At 45.2% G+C, this 25,319-nt stretch overlaps 1 protein-coding gene across 4 annotated transcripts in view; it reads left to right on the forward strand.

Moving 5' to 3' along the window:
* Positions 1-5,347: 5,347 nt before the first annotated feature.
* The window catches only part of LOC120066338 (receptor-type tyrosine-protein phosphatase beta-like), a 41,456-nt gene continuing 21,484 nt past the window's right edge, over positions 5,348-25,319 (forward strand). For 3 of the 4 annotated variants that reach the window (XR_005478757.1, XM_039017648.1, XM_039017649.1), the window contains exons 1-10: positions 5,348-5,457; positions 6,102-6,506; positions 8,133-9,532; positions 10,584-10,860; positions 12,787-13,080; positions 13,376-13,636; positions 14,514-14,777; positions 17,351-17,626; positions 17,882-18,142; positions 19,095-19,361. Coding sequence is in view for 3 of the 4 variants with exons in the window: in XM_039017648.1 (XP_038873576.1) it covers positions 5,406-5,457; positions 6,102-6,506; positions 8,133-9,532; positions 10,584-10,860; positions 12,787-13,080; positions 13,376-13,636; positions 14,514-14,777; positions 17,351-17,626; positions 17,882-18,142; positions 19,095-19,361 (3,757 nt within the window). In the remaining variant the exon portion in view is untranslated. Of the gene's footprint in view, positions 5,458-6,101; positions 6,507-8,132; positions 9,533-10,033; positions 10,477-10,583; positions 10,861-12,786; positions 13,081-13,375; positions 13,637-14,513; positions 14,778-17,350; positions 17,627-17,881; positions 18,143-19,094; positions 19,362-25,319 lie in introns of those variants that run through there. The other variant, XM_039017650.1, reaches the window with a different exon arrangement.

A 25,319-nucleotide genomic window follows, 5' to 3' on the forward strand; every position in this document is an offset into this window, starting at 1 on the left:
TTTCAACGGGTGAATAGAACACCTGGTAATAACTGATTCAACTAGTCCACTGAGCATCAAGCTGCTTCTCTCACTGGCCTAGTGTTGGTATCAACTAGTCCACTGAGCATCAAGCTGCTTCTCTCACTGGCCTAGTGTTGGTATCAACTAGTCCACTGAGCATCAAGCTGCTTCTCTCACAGGCCTAGTGTTGGTATCAACTAGTCCACTGAGCATCAAGCTGCTTCTCTCACAGGCCTAGTGCTGGTATCAACTAGTCCACTGAGCATCAAGCTACTTCTCTCACAGGCCTAGTGCTGGTATCAACTAGTCCACTGAGCATCAAGCTGCTTCTCTCACTGGCCTAGTGCTGGTATCAACTAGTCCACTGAGCATCAAGCTGCTTCTCTCACTGGCCTAGTGTTGGTATCAACTAGTCCACTGAGCATCAAGCTGCTTCTCTCACTGGCCTAGTGCTGGTATCAACTAGTCCACTGAGCATCAAGCTGCTTCTCTCATTGGCCTAGTGTTGGTATCAACTAGTCCACTGAGCATCAAGCTGCTTCTCTCACTGGCCTAGTGTTGGTATCAACTAGTCCACTGAGCATCAAGCTGCTTCTCTCACTGGCCTAGTGATGGTATCAACTAGTCCACTGAGCATCAAGCTGCTTCTCTCACTGGCCTAGTGTTGGTATCAACTAGTCCACTGAGCATCAAGCTGCTTCTCTCACTGGCCTAGTGCTGGTATCAACTAGTCCACTGAGCATCAAGCTGCTTCTCTCAGTGGCCTAGTGCTGGTATCTAACACGTGCAACACCTGGGGGTTGAGGATCAAGTTGGGAAACTGTAGACACAACTTGAACAGTGTAGTCTGGGTTCTCTGTCTGTCTGTCTGTTTAGAGTCAGTGTTCTGGGGGTTTGTGAGTCCAGAGTCCAGAGCTCTGGGGTCTACGTAGACAGACCAGGGTTACACAGCATGTCTTCCTGTAGAGGGTGGAACTTCCGATCAATCAGCAGCAGGGTTGTTTCTAGTGGGGTTAAGTATGCAAGCTCACTCTACACGAAATGGTACTAAATCTTCCCATCCATCCATTTTGTGCAGAGAGTGTGTAGTGAAGGGCCCTAGCTAGAGAAGTAAGATGAGTAGAAATTCTACTCATGCTTCAACACTGAGCGGGATAAAAGCATGTAATTTTAATCAAACTCATTGTGCTTATATCTTGCAGCCTTCTGGGCTCTGAAACAGCATGCTATTATCCAGCCCTATCTCTAGTCCTTGGCACTAGAGTGGCAGGAACAGACTGGCACGGCTGGGTACAAAAGAGAGAGAGGAGGAGAGGGAAAGAAAGAGAAAGAGAAAGCGAGAGAGAGAGAGGGAGGAGGGGGGCACCCAGGGACCGCCCTGGCGCAGCATAGGAGCGCACCAACACCCTTCCACCCCACCCTCTCCCTCCGTTTATCTGGCCCCGTGGGACCGGGACCCACCACAGTCTCTTTGACCTCTTAGCTCTCTGCTCTCCCAGGCAGAACACAATGGGTCGACAGGGAGGAGACAAGTAGCATGAGACCTGGAGAGACCAGACCAGCCAATATCCCACACTAGCCACTGTGTCAAGACGCACTTCAAGAAGTAGGTATGTTGCTTTATCTTACTTTTGGAAATCTTTTGAAAATATGTTTTACAAAGGACTTTAATTGTAAAAATAACCATATGATTTTATTTTTTACAGGTGCTTCTCCCTTTGCAGCATAAGGGATAGGCGGATAAGAGTACCTTACAAATGCATCACCCTCGTGAGTCAAGGTTTGCTATCATACAACATTATTTCTGTTACTCTACTGTCATCCCTCTATTGAAACTAATACTAAAGCCTAGCTCACTGTCATTAACAGCATGTTCTGATCGACTAAACTGAGCTGCATACCTGCCAGAGGGGTGATTTTGTGTCAGTCTGGACACAGATGAGACACAGGGATGAGACACAAGCAGTGGCGGATTTAGGCATAGGCAACATGGGCAGCCGCCCAGGGTGGCATCTTGCCGAGCCGGCATGGGGCGCCTGCACAAAAAAAATAAAAAAATATTATGAATGGTGACATTTGCGCAATCGGTTTTCTATCGCTCATTTGCATGTCACGTCAATGATATCATGTCACTGTGTGGGACTGTGGGTCAATTAATCTTGTCGGAGTGGGCCCTATGATTCTAGTTTGTGAGCTAGGCAGGCTACTGCCTGGGAAGGTCTCCCACTCAGAAGTACGAGATGGGGAGGGGGCGGGGGTAGGTTGACCTCAGGTGTCCCCACTGGAAGTCCGAGGCAGGGGGAGCGGGAGAATCTATCAAATAGCGCACCTCTAACTTTGTACAGTACTAATGCAATTAGTTGTTTAATTTAGTTTGTGTGTTTCTTGTTTGAAGTGCAATAGTGTAATAATCAGGTTATCTTCTTTATAAGTGTGTTATTCTATTTGTGTATTGTGTGATATAGGATTTGTGCTATTTAGTTTTGTGTTTTTTTGTGTGTTTTTTGTTAAAAATAAATAGAATAGAAATATATATATATATATATACAAAAATAATACTCATAAGTATCAAAAACAAGTAACAAAGACAAATAGAAACAAATTGTAGTATATAAATACAAATAAAGAGAAGTGAATTATGACACTATTACCTAGTGTAATAATTTGATTATCTTTATTTGTATGTATGTTATACAATTTGTTTCTATTTGTCTATGTTACTTATTTTTTATATGAATGAGTCTTGTTTTTTGTATATATCTATTTATACAGTTTTAAATGTTATGATTATTTATTTGAGTTGTTCCAAATGTCTGAATAAAAATGACAGTTAGTGCAGAATGGTGCTTTTTTTGTGTGTTGGGGGGGACAGGGATGAGACAGGGAGATGAGACACAGGGATGAGACCGGGAGATGAGACACCGAGATGAGACACAGAGATGAGCAGGAAACCATAGTGGGACTTTAGGGACCCGACCAGAACATACCGGAAAAGGGAGGAGAGGACACACAAATAACTGGTAAAATCACAGACAGATGCCATGTAGGTCCAGATTTGTGACCTTGTGTTACAGTGAGTGTGAGTGAGATGGTAAGGGTAAAGATTTTCGCTTTGAAATTATGTCCGACTAGTTCTCTGAAACAATAGAAGCTGTCTTTGTATACTGGTTGGTTTGTGGATGTTGTTTTAGAGGAGTGACAGCCTTTAGGCCTGGATTCAATCAGATTGAGCGTTAACTAGCGCTAACCAGCGTTGGCCGGATCCATATAGCTGATGTTTTGACGGTGTTGGAGGTGTAACTGTGGTATGAGCTGACGAATCGGGGAGCGGCTGCTGTTGTGTGTCACAAACCACTCTCTTCCTTATTATCCCTCCTGCGTTAGTTCAAAACGGTACTAGACAGTGTAGGCTCTATCCATGGTAGAAATAATGACTCTCAAATGTCCATTAATGTGAGGCTAATGCATGTCTTGATGTGAATTTGGATGAGGGGATTGTAGCCTGTCAGTCTAATTTGAATGTTGAAACTTCATGGGATTGCATGGGATTTGTTGGATTATAGTCGGGTGTGGTTTTGTTGCGTCCAATGGCAGTGTCCACGATAGCCTTAACCGGCCTTAATGCACGGAGCTGCTTGTGGATTTGACAGCTCTAAACGCAGTTCCACCTCCGACCCCGCCAAAACAACCGCTATGCAGATGTCGACTAAAGCGGATCTGATTGAGTTTCTTAGGTTCTTTTAAAAAGTTGTGAAGCAGAAATCGTCACTGCAATGCTGGGTGTCTGTGGGTTGTTGCGGTTTAGTTCAGATATTTAACAGCAGTATTTTCTGTAAGAATCACTGCTTACTAACTTTTTCTGTGTTGGAGCCCTTAATAAGCAACAACAACAAAAAACTCTCACAGACTAACTGTTCACCTTTAAATTGGATACAAAATTAGATTTAAAAAACTCAACCAATGTGAGCTTTCTAACAACGAGCCAATGAGTGAAGGTCCAGGACAAGTTAGTGCTTCATGTGTCGGTGACATTTGAAGGTTGAAGGTATGGTCGATGGAGGCTGACAGGAGGATGTAGAGGAAGGGTGGAGGAGATGTCCTGCTTAGAGAGAGAGAGAGAGATCTCTCCCCTGACTAGCACAGGATGTTAGGGAGGGGGGAGAGTGTTCCGCAGGGGAAAGAGATGGGTGGGGGGGTCAGAAAGAGGGGGTTGATTGAGGGCCCTGTCCCACAAAGGACCCACTCCTACTGGAGATGAGACCAGGAAAAAAGAGCAGAGCCTGAGCGAAGGCCCCAAAACTCTGCTGGCCCAGGAGATTCTCTGGGGCTCTCCAAGTGTTGTAGCCCTTATTCTGAGTTTCTCATTCTTTCGCTCTTTCTCTACCACTTCCCAGTCCATCCCTTTCTCTATTACCCTTTCACAATCAATTATTTTGTGCATGAAAACAAAATATGGGAGCATATGCAGTTTGGTTTCCTCAGTTTTGTGTTGTGTTGTCACCCATAGAGATACCGTACCAATGTTTCAACTACCTTGTATTTTAATGCTCATAGGCCAATGGTAATATGTATTAGTTTGTGTTTGTGTGTAGGGCTCGCATGATTTAAGTCTGTGAAGCCATGAGGTTCATCACTGTCTGTCAGCTGGAGGAGGCCAGAGGAACACTGTGGGCACATTGGGTTGAGCTAGTGATGGTAATCATTTGACATTGTCACTCATACCAGAAAAATAACTGGTACATTTACAGTTGTAAATAGCTGTATTATGTAATGATTTACTCTGTTAATTACTTTACCAGGTAGGTTGACTTCGAACACATCTGTTACAGCAACAATATTGCAATGCATTAAAAATACAATAACTCCAATTGTCTTCCAGATTTGTTTTGAATTAGGTCTAAGTTTAGCATTTTGGAAATTGTGACATTAACAAATAATTGACCTATATGAAATGGAATTTGGAATATGATAATAACTGGGTTTGGTGATGTGCTGTTGGCTTTACACTAAATAATAAAATGTCAACACTGAAAAATAAAAATAAATGTTCTTGTCATTTTTTCTTATGTTGTCAGTATTGCAAACTTGGGTAGCTACGCATCACGCCCATTGCATGGTATACCATCTATCCAGGGTATATAAACCTGTCCCCGCATTGCATCTGTTTGCCTGCCATCTGAACACTTAAACATCTGCGATGTTCTTTGGTATTTCCGATAGAAGATCATTTCCCTGTCGATGTCCAGTGCTGAAGGGTACTTTAATATGAAACCACAAAAACAATTGAATAGAAGGAAGCGCTGGTCACTGACTTTGTCCTTCCCAGAAGGCAACTTCCCTTCGACGCCTCAACTCATCTGAATCCAGCAGACGCGTTAAACCGTTACAACTTGTAGACTAAAATGGATACTTTGTTTTTCATTATCTTAATACTCTTTCGATGCTCTTCGACAAGTAAGTAGTCTGTCTTTTAAAGTGTGAAGAGGTCAGTTAATTAACTTGCTGATTATTAGAGTAGTATAATAACCACATTTATTGTGCGTGAAGATAGTCAACAACGGAAACTTTAGTTCATCCTTGTCTATACTGGGAAAGGTCAGTCAGTGAACGAATTTTTTGATTGAGGTTATTCCAAATATTATGACAAAAGTAGGTTATCTCACTGTAACAATAAAGAGTTCATTCTTTGTCAAAGAAAATCTTTATTTTACCTCATATTGACCATGATCGTATTTAACGGACAGCTTTAGCCTAATAACGTTACATTCACTCAGGTGTGAGATGAGGGATTATTCGTTAATAACAATAACGTAAATTTTACCTATTTTATTCAGCTACAACCAAAGAAAAGTACTAGTTGTAATCGAATAAAACTGTTGCCTTTTGAGAACTGATTTAACATAATCATGGGAAATGTTTAAAAACTATTTCTGTAAGCCTGTAGCTTTTTGTAGCCCGTAGGTATTTGAGCCTTATGCATTTCAAACATTACATTACTAAATTGCTATCAAAATGTTAATAATTTGGCACTAGGTCTTCAGCCTTTCGATGATTGTTAGTCCCCCACTATTGACCATCTCTTTGTATCTCCCATTTAGACGGTTTCCTTATTGCACACACACCAAAGAAACTGTGCCTGTCAACCCACAAAACGACTGTGATCCTCGGCAGATGCAATGTCACCAGTCCCTATCAACAATGGGAATGGACGAAAGATATGAAGTTGCATCACACACAATCAGCCAAGTGTCTCTGGGCCAACCCGAGCAGTGCAATACCTCGGCACGCGCGCCTGGCCACGATCAGCGACTGTGACAGCGCACCTGCTTGGAAATGCTACGACAAACGAGGAACTTTCGGGTTAGCGGAGAAGCCCATGTACCTGAAGAAACAAGGTATACGGGTTGTGATCCGAGGGGACCAGAAGTATTCCAACTGGACTAAGTATGAGGAAATCTACTCTGGAGGGAGACAGGTGCTTACCCATTTATGTCCGCGTAAAGGTGAGTGGTCTACTGAGGAATTGGGCTGCATGTCTTCTGTTAGTTTGCATTCAGATAATAATATATTTCTGTGCATTCAACTACCATACATCAATTATAAGTAGGCATGCCTATATAGTAGCCTTGAACTTTATGGATATTTTGTCTTTCCTCCTCTGAAGTTTGATAAGGCCCAACTACAGAATTAGTAGCCAACAGTATCTCTACATGGACCCAACAAACTCGTTATGACATAATTTACCTAGTTTACAGAAATACAACGGATTGTCATTTTAAAAAAAGCAGAATTATCAGACAGATAAGATCTGTATCGAAATTACTTGCACCATGTCGACTTTGGAGTTGTCTGACATTCGTATGGTATGAATGCTTGAGGAAAGCAGAGGATGACACTCTTGATACTGACTTTCCTGCACATTGTTGTCAAGTGTTTTATCAGCCCACTCACTCAGTCAGGAAAAACGTCAGCAGTGTTCTTCCTGTGAACTTAATGGCCATACAAGGGACATAGAAGAGGCTATCAATTTCACACTTGAAAAAAAAAAAAACTACACATGCTACAATGTAAGCCTAACTGGTATTGTTTAATGTTCATTTACAGTAAAAGTTTATTCAGGCCACCTGTTATCACATATAATAAAATGGTAACACTTAATTTTTTTGATAGTCCATCTGTAGATGATCTACAGACAATCAAACATTTCAACTAACTATCTACTAACCCTAACCCTTATCCTAATCCGAAACTCCTTACCCTAACGCTAGTCCTAATCCTAACCCTTATCCTAACCCGAAACCCCTTACCCTAACGCTAACCCTAACCCTTATCCTAACCCGAAACTCATTCCTTACCCTAACGCTAGCCCTAACCCTAACCCTTATCCTAACCCGAAACTCAACCCTTACCCTAACGCTAGCCCTAACCCTAACCCTTATCCTAACCCGAAACTCAACCCTTACCCTAATGCTAGCCATAACCCTAACCCTTATCCTACCCCGAAACTCAACCATTACCCTAACGCTAGCCCTAACCCTAACCCTTATCCTAACCCGAAACTCAACCATTACCCTAACGCTAGCCATAACTTCAACTTTAACCCTTACCCTAACGCTAGCCATAACCCTAACCCTTATCCTAACCCGAAACTCAACCCTTACCCTAACCCTTACCTTAACCATAACATTAGCAAGCAGTTGCTTATAAACATAGTCAGTTGCTTATCAACAGATAACAGATAATATGCTGTACAGCATCTACAGATGGACTATCCAAATAAAGTGTGACCAATAAAACCAATACCCAGCTATTTATTTCACATAATTTAACTTTTTTGTTAAAAAGATGAATAACATGACAATAAACCATCTATTACCATGTTATTAACATGTTGATAAGGCGTTGTGAGCATGCAGTGTGTTTCTTTTAAGAGGAAACACCCACATCAAAACACAGCGGTGTCTGGAACTTAGGGTCAAATTCTTTAATTTCCCATTTAAGAACACTTGGGCTAGGTTAGAGTTATTACTTATGGAACACATACAGTATCTTGAAATTATTTCAATGTTATCCAATCATATTACAATCATGTGTATAAGTCTAGTCACAATAACCCCTCTTTCTTCTAGGTTCCACCACCACCACCATCTCAACCTCAACCCCCACAATGTGTTCATCCAAACACCAACCTTTGGCATACACCCACGCCATCAGAACAGCCCCTATAACAATAATAAACACACACTCCTTGTCAAACACTATGAGGACCCATAGTAGGACCACCAGGCAGATCTCTACATTAAGAGTCCCGGTCACATCGACCAATAGGGTGGCGACATATAAGTCTGTGGTGGCGACTCACACTAATGACATCGTCAAGCCTCGGACAAGAAGGACGGCCACGATGGGTCTCATTCCAAGTTCCATCTCAACGGCCGTCACAACATCCGGGGCAGTTCTCAACCACAGCCATGATGTTCTCTCGTCCAGTCCTGCTTTGTCCACAACTGACTCTGCCATGGACCAAACGGTGAGTGCTGCCACCGAAAATGCCCTCCTCGACTCGAGGAACGAAGCCAAGACTCCATCAGTAAACCAACCAACTTCCAGTTCCACCACACCTAATGTAGATGAGATGGTGTCAACTGCAGCTACCACTATGACTGTGGTTTCCTCTACAATTTCCTCAGTGCCCAACACAAGTTCTAAAACAGACTCAGCAGCTACTTCTACGGTAGTGGTCGTTACCTCTGATGCTAAAGTCACAACTTCTGCTGCTTTATCTATCTCGTCCTCTGTTTCAACCACTAAATCTGATGCTACCATCACACCTACCAGTACCACAGCATTTCCCACAACTAGGAAAGTACCCCCAAGAAAGTTTGTGGTTCCATCTACAACCAAAACCACAACTGTGCCGACTACAACAACCACTGCCCCTACAACTCCTACTGTTGTCAGAACAACAAAGACTACAGCCAAATTCACAAGGAAAGTAGCCCCACCCAATGCTGCCACAGCCCCACCCACAACATTTTCAACTCAGCTCACAACATCCTCAATTTCACCCACAACCTTTTCAACAGTAAAGACTATAGCAAAACCCACAATGAAAATAGCCCCGCCCACAACCTCTACAGCCTCACCTACTGCCTCTTCAACTCCACCCAATACCACTCCAATCACATCTACAACAGCCCCACCCACAACCTATACCACACTGCCCATAATGAAAACAAACCCACCTACAACTACCACAACCACATCCACAACTACTACAGCTCCACCCAGAAGTACCACAACCACATCCACAACTACTACAGCTCCACCCAGAAGTACCACAACCACATCCACAACTACTACAGCTCCACCCAGAAGTACCACAACCACATCCACAACTACTACAGCTCCACCCAGAAGTACCACAACCACATCCACAACTACCACAACCACACCCACACCAACTACAGCTCCAACAACAACTACTACAGTACCAACTACAACCACAGAGTTGACCTCCATCCCACAGGTGCGTGATGATGACAGTCACTTGAAATTAACATTTCAATCGATTTTGAATTTGTGAAATTCCATAAAGAATGCTCAAAATCATATTTGCATGCATATTTGTACAAGGGACGTTAAAGGCAGTGAAGCTTGGAACAGACCTTCTGAAAGAAGGGCTATAGTAATGGCAAATAGTAATATAGAATATATTAGTCATATTCAAATAGTCTTTCAACAGAGAAAATTCTGCAATCACAATAGTAGGCTATGAATTACACCCATGCCATGCCCTTTTAACCTACTGTATCCTATGGGTGTTAGTTTAAGTGGACCTAAAGTTCTTCAGACAGAGAAGGCAGAGAGGCAGGCAGGCAGGAAGGAAAGTAGGGTGGGGTATCACGGGGAGAGAAGGAGGCTGCTCAAGGTGCTGCTGTCCAGACTCAAGTGAAAGTTAAGGCTGTGAGCAAGTAGACAGACTATTTGATAGGAACTTAGGCTACTGTAGGTGTTAGAAAAAGTGTATATAGAGGGCGGAAGTAGATGCTGATATGGAATCAATTTCCTGAGCAGTCTGTCTACCTGACGCCGGTGATGGTGCAGCCTGAGCATTGAGGAAGGGTGTAGGAAAATAATGTGGACTAGAGATTGAAAGTGACGAGATGGTAGCGTGGGAAGAGACTGTGCGTGGTCTACATTGCACAGATTTTGGGCAACCACAAAATCACAACGAGATGCCATGCTTGGTTAGGCACGTGCCACCCCTGTAGCCGCCTCCAACATGCCATTGTGAAATTCAGAAAATAAATATACATTGTTATTTTATGGACCGATTATGACAACCAATGTTGGAATATATTTTATTTTTTGAATATTATTTATTGACCTAACGGATTTAAATCAACGACCGCAATGTTCAGATGTGCAACTATTATTTTGATCGTTTGTTTATGGTGGTGTTGTGTCGAGGTGAGTCATGGTTAAAGTCAATTTAACCTTGATTATTTTCCACTTGTTGCCTACTGTTGCTTAGCCTATCTTTTGGTTACATGTTGCCACTTTTTTGTTCATTTCAGGCCGAGACCACTAATGCTGTCAAATGTTCAGTCAACCTGACAGAGACCAGCGCCAGGACGGATTCTATTGCACTCAAATTAATAACAACAGGAGAAGCTTGTAATTTCACCGTGTTTTATGAGAATAGTCGTTCCGATATAACGGATTGTGATCAATATGGGGAGTATAGTAATGTGTATATCTGCGATATAAGGGATTTAGAACCTGGGACGTTACACCACTTTGAAGTGATATCGAAGACTGATGGAGAGAGGAGAAACGTATCAGTGCGAACAGGTAAGCTAAGTGTTATAAACCAAAATTCGTTTCTGTTATATTTTAACCTATTTAATGTTATTTTATTCTAAATGTATTTTAGACTGTTAAATTGACTTTAATTAATCTTAAACGTCCTACAATATCAGAACCCCCCCCCCCTCCTCCCCCAGTATCATGCACTATATATGTTTTCTGTTGATTTTACTCTATTTCTATTGTTGATCATGATATTCGAATGATTATATTTCGTTAAAGATTAAGTTTTACACCTGATTAATTCAAAGATATAGAATTTGGCAGTCAGAACCACTTCAAACAGTTAGTAGTGGCATGACTCCTCTGATAGCATAAACTCGCCATCATTAAATATATCTAACACATATGATATCTTATTAGGACATCTTCGGTTCTAATGTATTGTAAACATCTAATTTATTCCAACAGCTCCTTTTGGTTGTCTTTCTGTTGGTGTTTTATTGCACAAAAGTTGATACTTAAATTGTATGTAGCAACATTTAGAATTTAGCTTTCATATAATTTTACTGTAATATTTGATGTATTGGGAAATGGCTTGAAATGTTATATGTTCATTCATATCCTTTTGTATTATTTGATTTATGCTTACAGTGGTCGAGCCTTTGTTCTGCCCAGTATTGAACCATGTTGCACTGAATAGATTCTGTGCATCGCTTTGATAATGAAGAGCATGGAGAATAGAGAACTCTTGTGCCAACACCGCTGAAGTCCAGTACACTTTATCCTTTGTAAAATCCTTTGAACATTGTCAAGGCCACAACCTTAGAATGTCCTGCCAAGAACTTGGAGCCAGAGAACCCCTCTGGTCATTGGTCTCACAGCTCTAGATTAGAACCAGGGAAGTTCTGGAACACACTGCTGCTCCAATCACCTAAGGTTGTAACAGTAGAGGTCAGTAACAATGCAGAGCATCTAATCTTAAGTGTTTGTTTCCAGACAGATCTCCTTCTCCCCAGAGCCACTTCCCGCCAAGCATTGTTTCTTTGTACTAACGGATACAGGAGGCCTCCATGTTTTGTTTTCACGGGACAAATAGATTAGACTACAGTGTACTCCAGAACTTTGCATTCAAAGTGTGGCCGAGATTTCTTTTCTTGGGTCTTTGTGTGTGGACCTTGAAATTTCCATTTTTGACAGTAGCCTACGAAGGATGAAATCCTCAAGATTAACAGATCAGTGGTTGCCAAATCACTTGGACTTTATCCAGTATTTTTTTATTTTAATATTTACAGATACAATGTAGTTACTGTGTAATACAGTAGTGGTCTTGTAAAGGGCCCCAGTGTGGCTCTAGGATTGGACGGACAATGTCCTTGGGGTTTTGCTGATTAGCCAATGTGATTCCTGGGGTTGCTCTGAAGGGCCCTCAGAGGGGAAGCATTATGAAGAAAGGGTCAAAGTTAATTGCTGAGCTGTGGGGGGCACCTCTTACCCTGTTCTGCTCCTCTCTTTCCATTTGGTCTTTGTTTTTGTCGTTTCCTGTCAAGGCTCGCTCTCTCGCTCAAGACGCACGCAGGTCTCCCAGCGAATTGCCACATTCTTTATAGAACCAAAACAATCTTATCGCTCTGCTCCATCGCAGGCAGTCACCACTGGCTTTCAGTGAAGCACAAAGACAGGATACAGATATTCTTCATTAACTTTTCTCCTAGTTGTGTAATATCAAGATGTTTAATTGAGGTTATATAATATCGGCAAGATGCTGGCCCCTTGGCCACTTGTTTAAAGGATGTCTTTGTTGTCTATCATATTATTTATAGCAAAAATACTAACACATTCTCTCTGTCTTTCTCTCCTTCCTCTCTCTCTTTCTTTCACTCTCTCTCTCTCTCTCTCTCTCTCTCTCTCTCTCTCTCTCTCTCTCTCTCTCTCTCTCTCTCTCTCTCTCTCTCTCTCTCCTTCCCCCAGATCCGGTTAGTCCATCCAGGTTGGACGTCCTACCAGACCAGAGTCCTAGTCAGGGTAATGGTGGCTCTCCAGGCCTGCATGTATCCTGGCCTCGCTCTCGCGGGCTGGTCGACTGGTATGAGCTCACACTACAGGACACTAAAACAGGAGCGACCCGCAATACTCGCATCATGGGCACTGCCGTCCCTCAGTCAGGCTTTACCGCCCTCACCCCTGGCACCCTCTATGGCCTCAGCCTGGTGGCAATAGCTGGGAATAAAACTGCCACGCCAGTGATGGCCACTGCAACCACAGGTGAGGGACCATCTTGCTGTTGTTATGTGGTTTCACTGGTCCTCTATTTGCATGTAATTTTCAGGTCTTCTACACCCAATGTGCTGTCCACCTGATATTTATGATGAACAAATTGTGTACGATATTCTACTGTCTGCTCTACTGCCATTCTACCATACCCCTATTCCTATACTCACTTCAGTACCTCCATGTTTGTTGGACTTGGATAACATAGAAATCCCTGATCTACTTTGTTACTTTGTTAGACATCAACAAGCTGTTCACTGGCATTGACCACTTTGTATTTTTCCCCCAGCTCCCTCAGCCATCAGCGGCCTCCAGCTCTTGGCCTCCTCCAACAGCCTGGGTGTTTCTTGGCAGCCCGGCCCAGGCAGGAGAGAGCGTTTCAGAGTGCTGCTGAGGGAGCAGCAGGGCAGCCTGGTCAGGAACGTCACCCTGAAGAGTAGCGTCACCTCCCACATTCTTAATGACCTGTTGCCTGGGACACTGTACACTGTCACTGTGGTGACTGAGGCTGGCGGCCTTCAGAACGCTGTCTACAAACAAGCAGTCACAGGTATGGTAGCAGTCACAGAGGAAATGTGTCATGCTAGTTATGTTTGGGAGGTAAGGTAGCAGTCACAAAGGAAATGTGTCATGCCTGTTCTGTTTTGGTGGTAAGGTAACAATCACAGAGGAAATGTCATGCTAGTTCTGTTTGGGGGATAAGGTAACAGTGGTGACAGTCCTCACAGATATTATGGTAGGGACTCTGAAATTCACCTGTTGGAATAGTAAGACTGATACTATTTTTGGTTGAATTGTTCACCCATCCAACCACTAACCAAGTCTACTCCTGCTTAGCTTTTGTTATCCAGCAAAGAGGAGTAGAGTCCTAGGGCTTCAATGTTCAATATAGGTTCAGGGTGGAATGTTTCTCACACATTTATCTGGCTTAGTTTGCAGGGCTTTGTTTAACTTTCCAACACTGCACCCATCTCTTTATACAGTCACTACCACCACCATGGCCATGCTCTCTGTCTGTCGTTGTTTCCAAGATATTTTAGGCTTCTCTATCCCACCCTTCCCTTCCTCTGTCTGCAGCTGGCTTGCCAATCAAGGCCTTCCTTCCCCTCCCAACCCACCATACAAATACGGCTAGCCAGTAATACACTGCACAGCCACTGAACACAATGCTAGAATTTTTTTTTTATGGTCCTTCGAGTTGGACAGGAACAATTGTCCTGGAAAGGTGTCAGTGTCTAAAAAGACCTGCTGTCACCTCCCTCTAATACATCCCTCTCAATCAACTTCAGAAACGGAATAAAAAAGTCCCTCTTTTCAGGTTTCTGAAACTCCCGCTTAAATGGAAATGGCTAAGAGGGATGTGTAGCCCATCAGTCAGCAGTGCTCCCACTAGACCAGACTCTGACACGTTGTTTTTCTTCCCCTAGTCCCCGCGGCGGTGTCAGACCTCCTCTTGGAGAACAACGGCAGTCTGGACTCATTGAGGGCCTCCTGGGTCACAGCTATGGGCAGCGTGGACACATACCTGGTCTCCCTTGCAACCCTGGGTTCATCCGATCAGGACAGGATGCTGCCACCCAATGCCACAGAGGTGGTCTTCAGCGGCCTGACCCCTGGACGATCCTATCAGTTGTCTATGAGGTCAAAGGTCGGAGAGCAGATGACTGAGGCTGTGACCATGGGCAGAACTGGTAAATTATTCTGGAGGGTCAATGTCACACCTTAGATTAAGTTTATGCCTATCTAGTTCCATATCAAAACTGTTTTAAGTGAAAAATTAGGGCTGTCAAAAGCCACAAAAGCCAGGAAATACTAATGTGCACCACAATCCTTAACTTCACCTATGCATCTTCAATGAAGATCTGGCTGCATGAACACCTCCATTAACCTCTCTCTCCATTCTCCCTTTACAATGCCTCCTCTATCCCTCCTCCCTTTACACTGCCTCCTCTCTCCCTCCTCCCTTTACACTGCCTCCTCTCTCTCTCCTCCCTTTGCACTGCCTCCTCTATCCCTCCTCCCTTTACACTGCCTCCTCTATCCCTCCTCCCTTTACACTGCCTCCTCTCTCCCTCCTCCCGTTACACTGCCTCCTCTCTCCCTCCTCCCTTTACACTGCCTCCTCTCTCCCTTCTCCCTTTACACTGCCTCCTCTCTCCCTCCTCCCTTTACACTGCCTCCTCTCTCCCTCCTCCCTTTACACTGCCTCCTCTCTCCCTTCTCCCTTTACACTGCCTCCTCTCTCCCTCCTCCCTTTACACTGCCTCCTCTCTCCCTCCTCCCTTTACACTGCCTCCTCTCTCCCTTCTCCCTTTACACTGCCTCCTCTCTCCCTCCTCCCTTTACACTGCCTCCTCTCTCCCTCCTCCCTTTGCACTGCCTCCTCTCTCCCTTCTCCCTTTACACTGCCTCCTCTCTCCCTCCTCCCGTTACACTGCCTCCTCTCTCCCTCCTCCCTTTACACTGCCTCCTCTCTCCCTCCTCCCGTTACACTGCCTCCTCTCTCCCTCCTCCCTTTACACTGCTTCCTCTCTCCCTCCTCCCTTTACACTGCCTCCTCTCTCCCTCCTCCCGTTACACTGCCTCCTCTCTCCCTCCTCCCTTTACACTGCCTCCTCTCTCCCTCCTCCCTTTGCACTGCCTCCTCTCTCCCTTCTCCCTTTACACTGCCTCCTCTCTCCCTCCTCCCTTTACACTGCCTCCTCTCTCCCTCCTCCCTTTACACTGCCTCCTCTCTCCCTCCTCCCTTTACACTGCCTCCTCTCTCCCTCCTCCCTTTACACTGCCTCCTCTCTCCCTCCTCCCTTTACACTGCCTCCTCTCTCCCTCCTCCCTTTACACTGCCTCCTCTCTCCCTCCTCCCGTTACACTGCCTCCTCTCTCCCTCCTCCCTTTACACTGCCTCCTCTCTCCCTCCTCCCTTTACACTGCCTCCTCTCTCCCTCCTCCCTTTACACTGCCTCCTCTCTCCCTCCTCCCTTTACACTGCCTCCTCCCTCCTCCCTTTACACTGCCTCCTCTCTCCCTCCTCCCTTTACACTGCCTCCTCTCTCCCTCCTCCCGTTACACTGCCTCCTCTCTCCCTCCTCCCTTTACACTGCCTCCTCTCTCCCTCCTCCCTTTACACTGCCTCCTCTCTCCCTCCTCCCTTTACACTGCCTCCTCTCTCCCTCCTCCCTTTACACTGCCTCCTCTCTCCCTCCTCCCTTTACACTGCCTCCTCCCTCCTCCCTTTACACTGCCTCCTCTCTCCCTCCTCCCTTTACACTGCCTCCTCTCTCCCTCCTCCCTTTACACTGCCTCCTCTCTCCCTCCTCCCGTTACACTGCCTCCTCTCTCCCTCCTCCCTTTACACTGCCTCCTCTCTCCCTCCTCCCTTTACACTGCCTCCTCTCTCCCTCCTCCCTTTACACTGCCTCCTCTCTCCCTCCTCCCTTTACACTGCCTCCTCTCTCCCTCCTCCCTTTACACTGCCTCCTCTCTCCCTCCTCCCGTTACACTGCCTCCTCTCTCCCTCCTCCCTTTACACTGCCTCCTCTCTCCCTCCTCCCTTTACACTGCCTCCTCTCTCCCTCCTCCCTTTACACTGCCTCCTCTCTCCCTCCTCCCTTTACACTGCCTCCTCTCTCCCTCCTCCCTTTACACTGCCTCCTCTCTCCCTCCTCCCTTTACACTGCCTCCTCTCTCCCTCCTCCCTTTACACTGCCTCCTCTCTCCCTCCTCCCTTTACACTGCCTCCTCCCTCCTCCCTTTACACTGCCTCCTCTCTCCCTCCTCCCTTTACACTGCCTCCTCTCTCCCTCCTCCCTTTACACTGCCTCCTCTCTCCCTCCTCCCGTTACACTGCCTCCTCTCTCCCTCCTCCCTTTACACTGCCTCCTCTCTCCCTCCTCCCTTTACACTGCCTCCTCTCTCCCTCCTCCCTTTACACTGCCTCCTCTCTCCCTCCTCCCTTTACACTGCCTCCTCTCTCCCTCCTCCCTTTACACTGCCTCCTCTCTCCTCCTCCCTTTACACTGCCTCCTCCCTCCTCCCTTTACACTGCCTCCTCTCTCCCTCCTCCCTTTACACTGCCTCCTCTCTCCCTCCTCCCGTTACACTGCCTCCTCTCTCCCTCCTCCCTTTACACTGCCTCCTCTCTCCCTCCTCCCTTTACACTGCCTCCTCTCTCCCTCCTCCCTTTACACTGCCTCCTCTCTCCCTCCTCCCTTTACACTGCCTCCTCTCTCCTCCCTTTACACTGCCTCCTCTCTCCCTTCCCCAGTGCCAGACAAGGTGTCTCAATTGACCATGGTGGGCCTCAGTGATGGCAGCACTCTGAAGATGACATGGTCACCGCCTAGAGGGGAATGGGAGAACTACCGCATCCTGCTAATGAATGCCACAGTGGCTCTGGTCAATGAGACACTAAGCAGGCCAGTGAGACAGTACTCCTTCTCTGGGGCTTCCCTGGGGCTGGTGCCTGGCAGGCTTTACACAGCTCAGATCATGGTGGAGGCTGGCCCGTTTGGCAACATTGCTCACTGCCAAGGAATGCTAGGTAAGTTACATTACAAATATTTTGATGCTAAGCTTGGTGTATATGTGGAATGTTTATGGGTCAAATTATATCGAAACCATGTAGGATGGCTCTTAAAATGAAATTGTCATCAAATTGGCTCCTGAAGTTTATTATTTTTTGCCCTCTCTCTCTCTTTACTTGTTCACATCTCCTTCCCCCCTTCTCCCTCACCCCCCCTTTCCTTCCCCCTTCTCCCCCCTTTACTTATTTACTAATTCTCTCCCTCTCTCTCAGCACCTCGGCCTGTCCAGCAGCTGATCGTCTGTCACAGTGATGAGACGTCTCTGAGCGTGCTGTGGTCTCTCCCGGTAGGGGAGTGGGACGGGTACACTGTGGTCCTGAGACAGGGGAACACTGTCGTGTCCCAGAGGACACTGTCCCGTGACACCAGGGAGTGCACCTTCAATGTCCTCACACCCGGACGCCAGTACGCCATCGCTGTCACGACCAACAGTGGGGGCCTAAACAGCTCGACTTCAGTGATTGGACGAACCAGTGAGTCACGGTTCCAAAGGGACATGAATAATGATGTTTTTCCCCCCAGTATGGTTATGTTCTAGACTAGACACTAGAACTCTCAAACTCAACTCTGGACCTCAAAGTCAATTCCACAGCGTTTTGTCTTTCTTTCTTTTTCTTTTTTTCTTTATTTAACTAGGCAAGCCAGTTAAGAACAAAATCTTGTTACAATGACGGCCTACCCCGGCCAAACCCTAGCCCGGATGACGCTGGGCCAATTGTGCGCCGCCCTATGGGACTCCCAATCACGGCCAGTTGTGATACAGCCTGGAATTGAACCAGGGTCTCTATGGGTGGCAGGTAGCCTAGTGGTTAGAGCGTTGGGCCAGTAAACGGAAGGTTAGGTTGCTGGATCGAATCCCCGTGCTGACAAGGTCAAATCTGTCGTTCTGCCCCTGAGCAAGGCAGTTAACCCACTGTTCCCCTGGCGCCGAAGACGTGGATGACCATTAAGGCAGCCCCCTGCACCTGATTCAGAGGGATTGGGTTAAATGCAGAAGACACATTTCAGTTGAATACTTTCAGTTGGACCACTGACTAGGTATCCCCTTTTCCCCTAGTGACGCCTCTAGCACTGAGATGCCTTACACTGCTGTGCCACTCGGGAGCCCGAATTGTTGCTCTCTAATCAGGGACTGGTTTAGACCTGGGACCAGGTGAATGCAATTAATTATCAGGTAGAACAGAAAACCAGCAGGCTCCAGACCTCGTAGGGTAAGAGTTGAAAATGTTTGCACTACAACATTGCTCCATATATGTTTTATAGTCATATACTGTAACAGAGTTGTTGTAGTCATATAATAATGAGCTTTCCCCCATTGACAGAACTGATGCTGTGTCTCTGACTCAATGACTCTTTATGATCTCAATTTCTCTGTAATGTCTCACATCTCTGATGGCCTCTCTATCTCTCTCTCTCTACTCCCAGCCCCAGCGCAGGTGACCAGTCTGCGTGTGACCAACAGTGGCAGCACAGACAGCCTCCAGACACAGTGGGAGCGGGCAGCCGGAGAGCTGGACTCATACCATGTGCTGCTCATCCACGACAGCAGCGTGATCAAGAACGAGAGCGCCCCAGCCCACACCATGGCCTACAGCTTCCTGGCCCTGAAGCCTGGAGCCCTCTACAGGGTGGTAGTAACCACCATCAGAGCAGGACATGCCTCCAGGCAGAGCGTGGCAGAGGGACGCACAGGTAGACAACTTTATGATTACTGATATATGTAGCCTACTTTAAATATATAATGTTAAAATAGATACATTTTTAAATAATGTTTAGCTATCACACATGAATTCAGTTAAAGGGCACAGACAGTTTTAACTGTTTTTGTGTGACAAACACCAGTATGCAAAATAATGTATTTTATTATATTTAGGATATTATTCAGAACTCTTAGCTTTTATCTGATGCGACAGGAATTTCTAGGAACCACCGCCTCATGAATACTCAGGAAAGAAAAAGGTGTAGATTCACACGCAGAGCGTGGCAGGTGTTTATTAAGCCGTCGCAGAAGGCAGGAATCGTGGTCACAGGCTGGCAATGGTCAAACACAGGTAGGCAAACAGGCAGGTACATCAAAACTAAGACTGGACTGGTTCTCACAAACGAGCTAGGATAAGGCTTAGTAGAGTCAAAACGACCAATACCTCACAAAGGCACAAACAGAATGAACTGAACTAAATAAGGAGCTGATGAGACCTTGTGAGTAACTAACACAGGTGAAATCAATGAACAAAAATGAAAGATAGGGCTACGTTCAAGAACACAAAGAGACAGGGCTACGTTCAAGAACACAACGAAAAGAACACAAGGTTGACTAAGAAAATAAAAAGACAATTTTACACCGACTTTGCAGCAAACATGTCAAGGTCTTCCTTTCAAAGACTTCCCATCATGAACGGAAAAGGATGGTGGTCTTTTTTGTATTGTTGAATTCCAGCTACCTTAATCTGAGAACGTTTTAATTTAAATAAACAAAGAATATACAACAGAATATAAAGTTCTTAAAGATACTTCCAAACTGGGCACAATGGTGGGTTTTGGGCTCACTTAGAAATGTCCTTGTTTTGGAAAGAAAAGCACATCTTTTGTCCATTAAAATAACATAAAATTGATCAGAAATACAGTGTAGACATTGTTAATGTTGTAATTGACTATTGTAGCTGGAAACGTCAGATTTTTTATGGAATATCTACATAGGCGTACAGAGGCTCATTATCAGCAACCATCACTCCTGTGTTCCAATGGCACGTTATGTTAGCTAATCCAAGTTGATAATTTTTAAAGGCTAATTGATCATTAGAAAACACTTTTGCAATTATGTTAGCACAACTGAAAACTGTTATCCTGATTAAAGAAGCAATAAAACTGGCTTTCTTTAGACTAATTGAGTTTCTGGAGCATCAGCATTTGTGGGTTTGATTACAGGCTCAAAATGGCCAGAAACAAAGAACTTTATTCTGAAACTCGTCAGTCTATTCTTGTTCTGAGAAATGAATGCTATTCCATACGAGAAATTGCCAAGTATCTGAAGATCTCGTACAACGCTGTGTACTACTCCCTTCACAGAACAGCGCAAACTGTCTCTAACCAGAATAGAAAGAGGAGTGGGAGGCCCCGGTGCACAACTAAGCAAGAGAACAAGTACATTAGAGTGTCTAGTTTGAGAAACAGATGCCTCACAAGTCCGCTATTTTCTATTCCTGCTTTTGTATCTTTTTCTCAGCTTCAGCCAACCTTTTCTTCCCTTTCTATTCTCCTTGTCCAGGTTCTTTATCCTCTCCTGTTCTTTCTTTTTCTCTTCCTCCGGTTGAAGTTTCTACTCCTTTTCTTTTTATTTCTCCTCCTTCTCCAGGTTCTTTATTCTCTCCTTTTCTACTTCAAACCTAAGTTTCTCTTCCAGTTGTTGTTCCTTAATCTCATTCTCCATGATCTTCAATATCTCCTTTTCTCTTTTTTTCTCTTCTTCCAATTTACATTTCTCCTCCTTTTCTGTTTATTTCCTCTCCTTCTCCAGGTTCTTAATCCTCTCTTTCTCTTAGTTTTTTTCTTCCACCAACCTGAGTTTTTCCACCTTTTCTTTTCCTTCCTCAACTTCTCCAGGATCTTCATCCTCTCTTTTCCTTTCTTTATCTCTTTGTCAATTGTCTCCGCCAATCTTAAATCCCCTTCAGCCTTCAAATATATGATGTTGATGATGATGTTTCCAAAATGGCGTAGCAGTTCAGACGTCTTTGTCGTTGTCTTTGTCTTGTCGTGTCCCGTGTATATATCTTTTTTTCCCTTTGTATATATTTCATATATATTTTTTATATTTTTAACCCCAGTTTTAAAATATTCTCCTGCAACCCGCCTCACCCAATGTGGTATGGATCTGCTATTTTCTATACCTTAGAAACGGAACCCCCAACAGAAGCTAGCTAGCTAACTAGCTACTAGCTAGTAGTCAGTTAGCCACTGCTAACCTTAGCCCGGTCAACTCCTGCCAGTCTGCACAGCGCGATTCAACCCAGCGCATAACGGACTATTTGTTCTCCACATCTCCGGTTTCCTACAGCAAGCTCTGAACCTTTTCACCTTCATCGCAGCTAGCTAGCTGCTATCCGAGTGGCTACCCCCTGGCTAACGTCTCTGTCCCGAAGCAAGCACCAGTGAGCCTGGAACTAGCCTCGTGCTAGGCCCATCTCCCGGCTAGCTGAAGAGGTCCATCCGCCACTCCTTGGGCTACAATACATATTTTGCCAATTCGCCTGGATCCCTTTTACTGCAGACACAGAGCCCCGCCGATTCCATCACGACTGGTCTACCGATGTAATCCGCCCGAGGGGTTTCAACAGGCTCCTCCGTCGCGACATCCCCTGAAGGCCCATCCGCTAGCCTGCTATCCTGCTAGCTGCGGCCCGCTAGCTGTCTAGAGCATATCAGACTTTTAGCTGAAGAGGACAATCAGCCAATTTCTTGGGCTACAAAACCTATTTTGCCAATTGGCCTGGACCCTTTTACTGCCTACATGGAGCCCTGCCGATCCAACACGACTGGTCTGCTGATGTAACCGCCCGAGGGGGCTACAACAGACTTCTTCCGTCGCGACGTCACCCTAAGGCCCTTCTGTTAGCCCGCTAGCTGTCCGAATCGCCGTGTCTCCAGCTCACCTAGCTAGCCACTGGTCCCTATGATCACTCAGCTATGGATACCTCTCCCTAATGTCAATATGTCTTGTCCATTGCTGTTTTGGTTAGTGATTATTGTCTTATTTCACTGTAGAGCCTCCAGCCCTGTTCAATATGCCTTAGCTTACCCTTTTGTTTCACCTCCCACACATGCAGTGACCTCACCTGGTCTAAATGATGTCTCTAGAGACAAAACCTCTCTCATCGTCACTCAATGCCTAGGTTCACCTCCACTGTATTCACATCCTACCTGTACATTATGCCTTGAATCTATTCTTCTGCGCCCAGAAACCTGCTCCTTTTACTCTCTGTTCTGAACGCACTAGGCGACCAGTTCTTATAGCCTTTAGCCATACCCTTATCCTACTCCTCCTCTGTTTTTCTGGTGATGTAGAGGTTAATCCAGGCCCAGCAGCGCCTAGCTCCACTCCCATTCCCCAGGCGCTCTCATTTATTGACGTCTATAACCGTAAAAGCCTTGGTTTCATGCATGTTAACATTAGAAGCCTCCTCCCTAAGTTTGTTTTACACACAGCTTTAGCACACTCTGCCAACATGGATGTCCTAGCCATGTCTGAATCCTGGCTTAGGAAGGCCACCAAAAATCCTGAAATTTCCATCCCTAATGTAACGGTATTCGTCGTCTGAAGAAGAGGAATCATCGGACCAAAGCGCAACGTGGTAAGTGTTCATGCTTGTTTTATTAAAACTGAACACTATAACAAAAATAAACAAGAGAATAACCGAAACAGGTGAAAGGTGAAAGGAAAGGTAAGGTGAAAACACTAAACAGAAATTAACTACCCACAAAAACCATGTGGGAAAAAGGTACCTAAGTATGGTTCCCAATCAGAGACAACGATAGACACCTGTCCCTGATTGAGAACCATACCCGGCCAAAACAAAGAAATACAAAACATAGAAAAAAGAACACAGAATGCCCACCCAAATCACACCCTGACCAAACCAAAATAGAGACATAAAAAGCTCTCTACGGTCAGGGCGTGACACCTAACTATAACATTTCCGACAAGATAGAACTGCCAAAGGGGGCAGAGATAGCCTGCAGAGATAGCCTGCAGAGTTCTATCATACTATCAAGGTCTGTGCCCAAACAATTCCAGCTTCTACTTCAAAAATCCTCCTTTCCAGAAACAAGTCTCTCACCGTTGCCGCTTGTTATAGACCACCTTCTGCCCCCAGCTGTGCCCTGGACACCATATGTGAATTGATTGCCCCCCATCTATCTCCAGAGCTCGTACTGTTAGGTGACCTAAACTGGGACACCCCTTCCATCCTACAATCTAAGCTAGATGCCCTCAATCTCACACAAATTATCAATGAACCTACCAGGTACAACCCCAAATCCGTAAACACGAGCACCCTTATAGATATCATCCTGACCAACCTGCCCTCTAAATACACCTCTGCTGTCTTCAACCAGGATTTCAGCGATCACTGCCTCATTGCCTGCGTCCGTAATGGGTCTGCGGTCAAGCGACCACCCCTCATCACTGTCAAACACTCCCTAAAACATGCCTTTCTAATCGACCTGGCCCGGGTATTCTGGAAGGATATTGACCTCATTCCGTCAGTAGAGGATGCCTGGTATTCTTTAAAAGTGCTTTCCTCACCATCTTAAATAAGCATGCCCCGTTCAAAAATGTAGAACCAGGAACAGATATAGCTCTTGGTTCACTCCAGACCTGACTGCCCTTGACCAGCACAAAAACATCCTGTGGCGTACTGCATTAGCATCGAATAGCCCCCGCGATATGCAACTTTTCAGGGAAGCTAGGAACCAATATACACAGGCAGTTAGGAAAGCAAAGGCTAGCTTTTTCCAACAGAAATTTGCATCTTGTAGCACAAACTCCAAAAAGTTCTGGGACACTGTAAAGTCCATGGAGAATAAGAGCACCTCCTCCCAGCTGCCCACTGCACTGAGGCTAGGAAACACTGTCACCAGCGATAAATCCACGATAATTGAGAATTTCAATAAGCATTTTTCTACGGCTGGACATGCTTTCCACCTGGCTACCCCTTGCTCAAACCTCCCCCATTTCTCCTTCACCCAAATCCAGATAGCTGATGTTCTGAAAGAGTTGCAAAATCTGGACTCCTACAAGTCAGCTGGGCTAGACAATCTGGACCCTCTCTTTCTAGAATTATCTGCCGTAATTGTTGCAACCCCTATTACTAGCCTGTTCAACATCTCTTTCGTATCGTCTGAGATCCCTGAAGATTGGAAAGCTGCCACGGTCATCCCCCTCTTCAAAGGGGGAGAGACACTAGACCCAAACTGTTACAGACCTAAATCTATCCTACCCTGCCTTTCCAACACGGAACCCAAACTATCGTGCGCTATCGTGCATACATTTATTTTGTCCCCCTACACCAAACGCGATCACGACACGCAGGTTAAAATATCAAAACAAACTCTGACCCAATGACATTAATTTGGGGACAGATCGAAAAGCATTAAACATGTATGGCAATTTAGCTAGTTAACTTGCACTTGCTAGCGAATTTGTCCTATTTAGCTAGCTTGCTGTTGCTAGCTAATTTGTCCTGGGATATAAACATTGAGTTGTTATTTTACCTGAAATGCACAAGGTCCTCTACTCCGACAATTAATCCACCCATAAATGGCCAACCGAATCGTTTCTAGTCATCTCTCCTCCTTCCAGGCTTTTTCATCTTTGAACTTATATGGTGATCGCATCTACACTTTCATAGTATTACCACGACAACCGGCAAAACAGTTCGTCTTTCAATCACCCAATGTAAAGGAGTGCGTAACTGGCTGCAGGGAAGTCAGGCGCAGGAGAGCAGAAATGGGTAGCAAACGGAGCCCTTCATTGCGGCGAACAAAACACGGTACTCAGAAAACTAAACACACGCGGGTTACAATAACCCGGTGCAAACCAGCCTGGAGTACACATACATTTACATATAACAATTCCACACACAGACATGGGGG

Source organism: Salvelinus namaycush, chromosome 21 (assembly GCF_016432855.1).
Source record: "Salvelinus namaycush isolate Seneca chromosome 21, SaNama_1.0, whole genome shotgun sequence".
NCBI classification, from domain to species: Eukaryota; Metazoa; Chordata; class Actinopteri; order Salmoniformes; family Salmonidae; genus Salvelinus; species Salvelinus namaycush.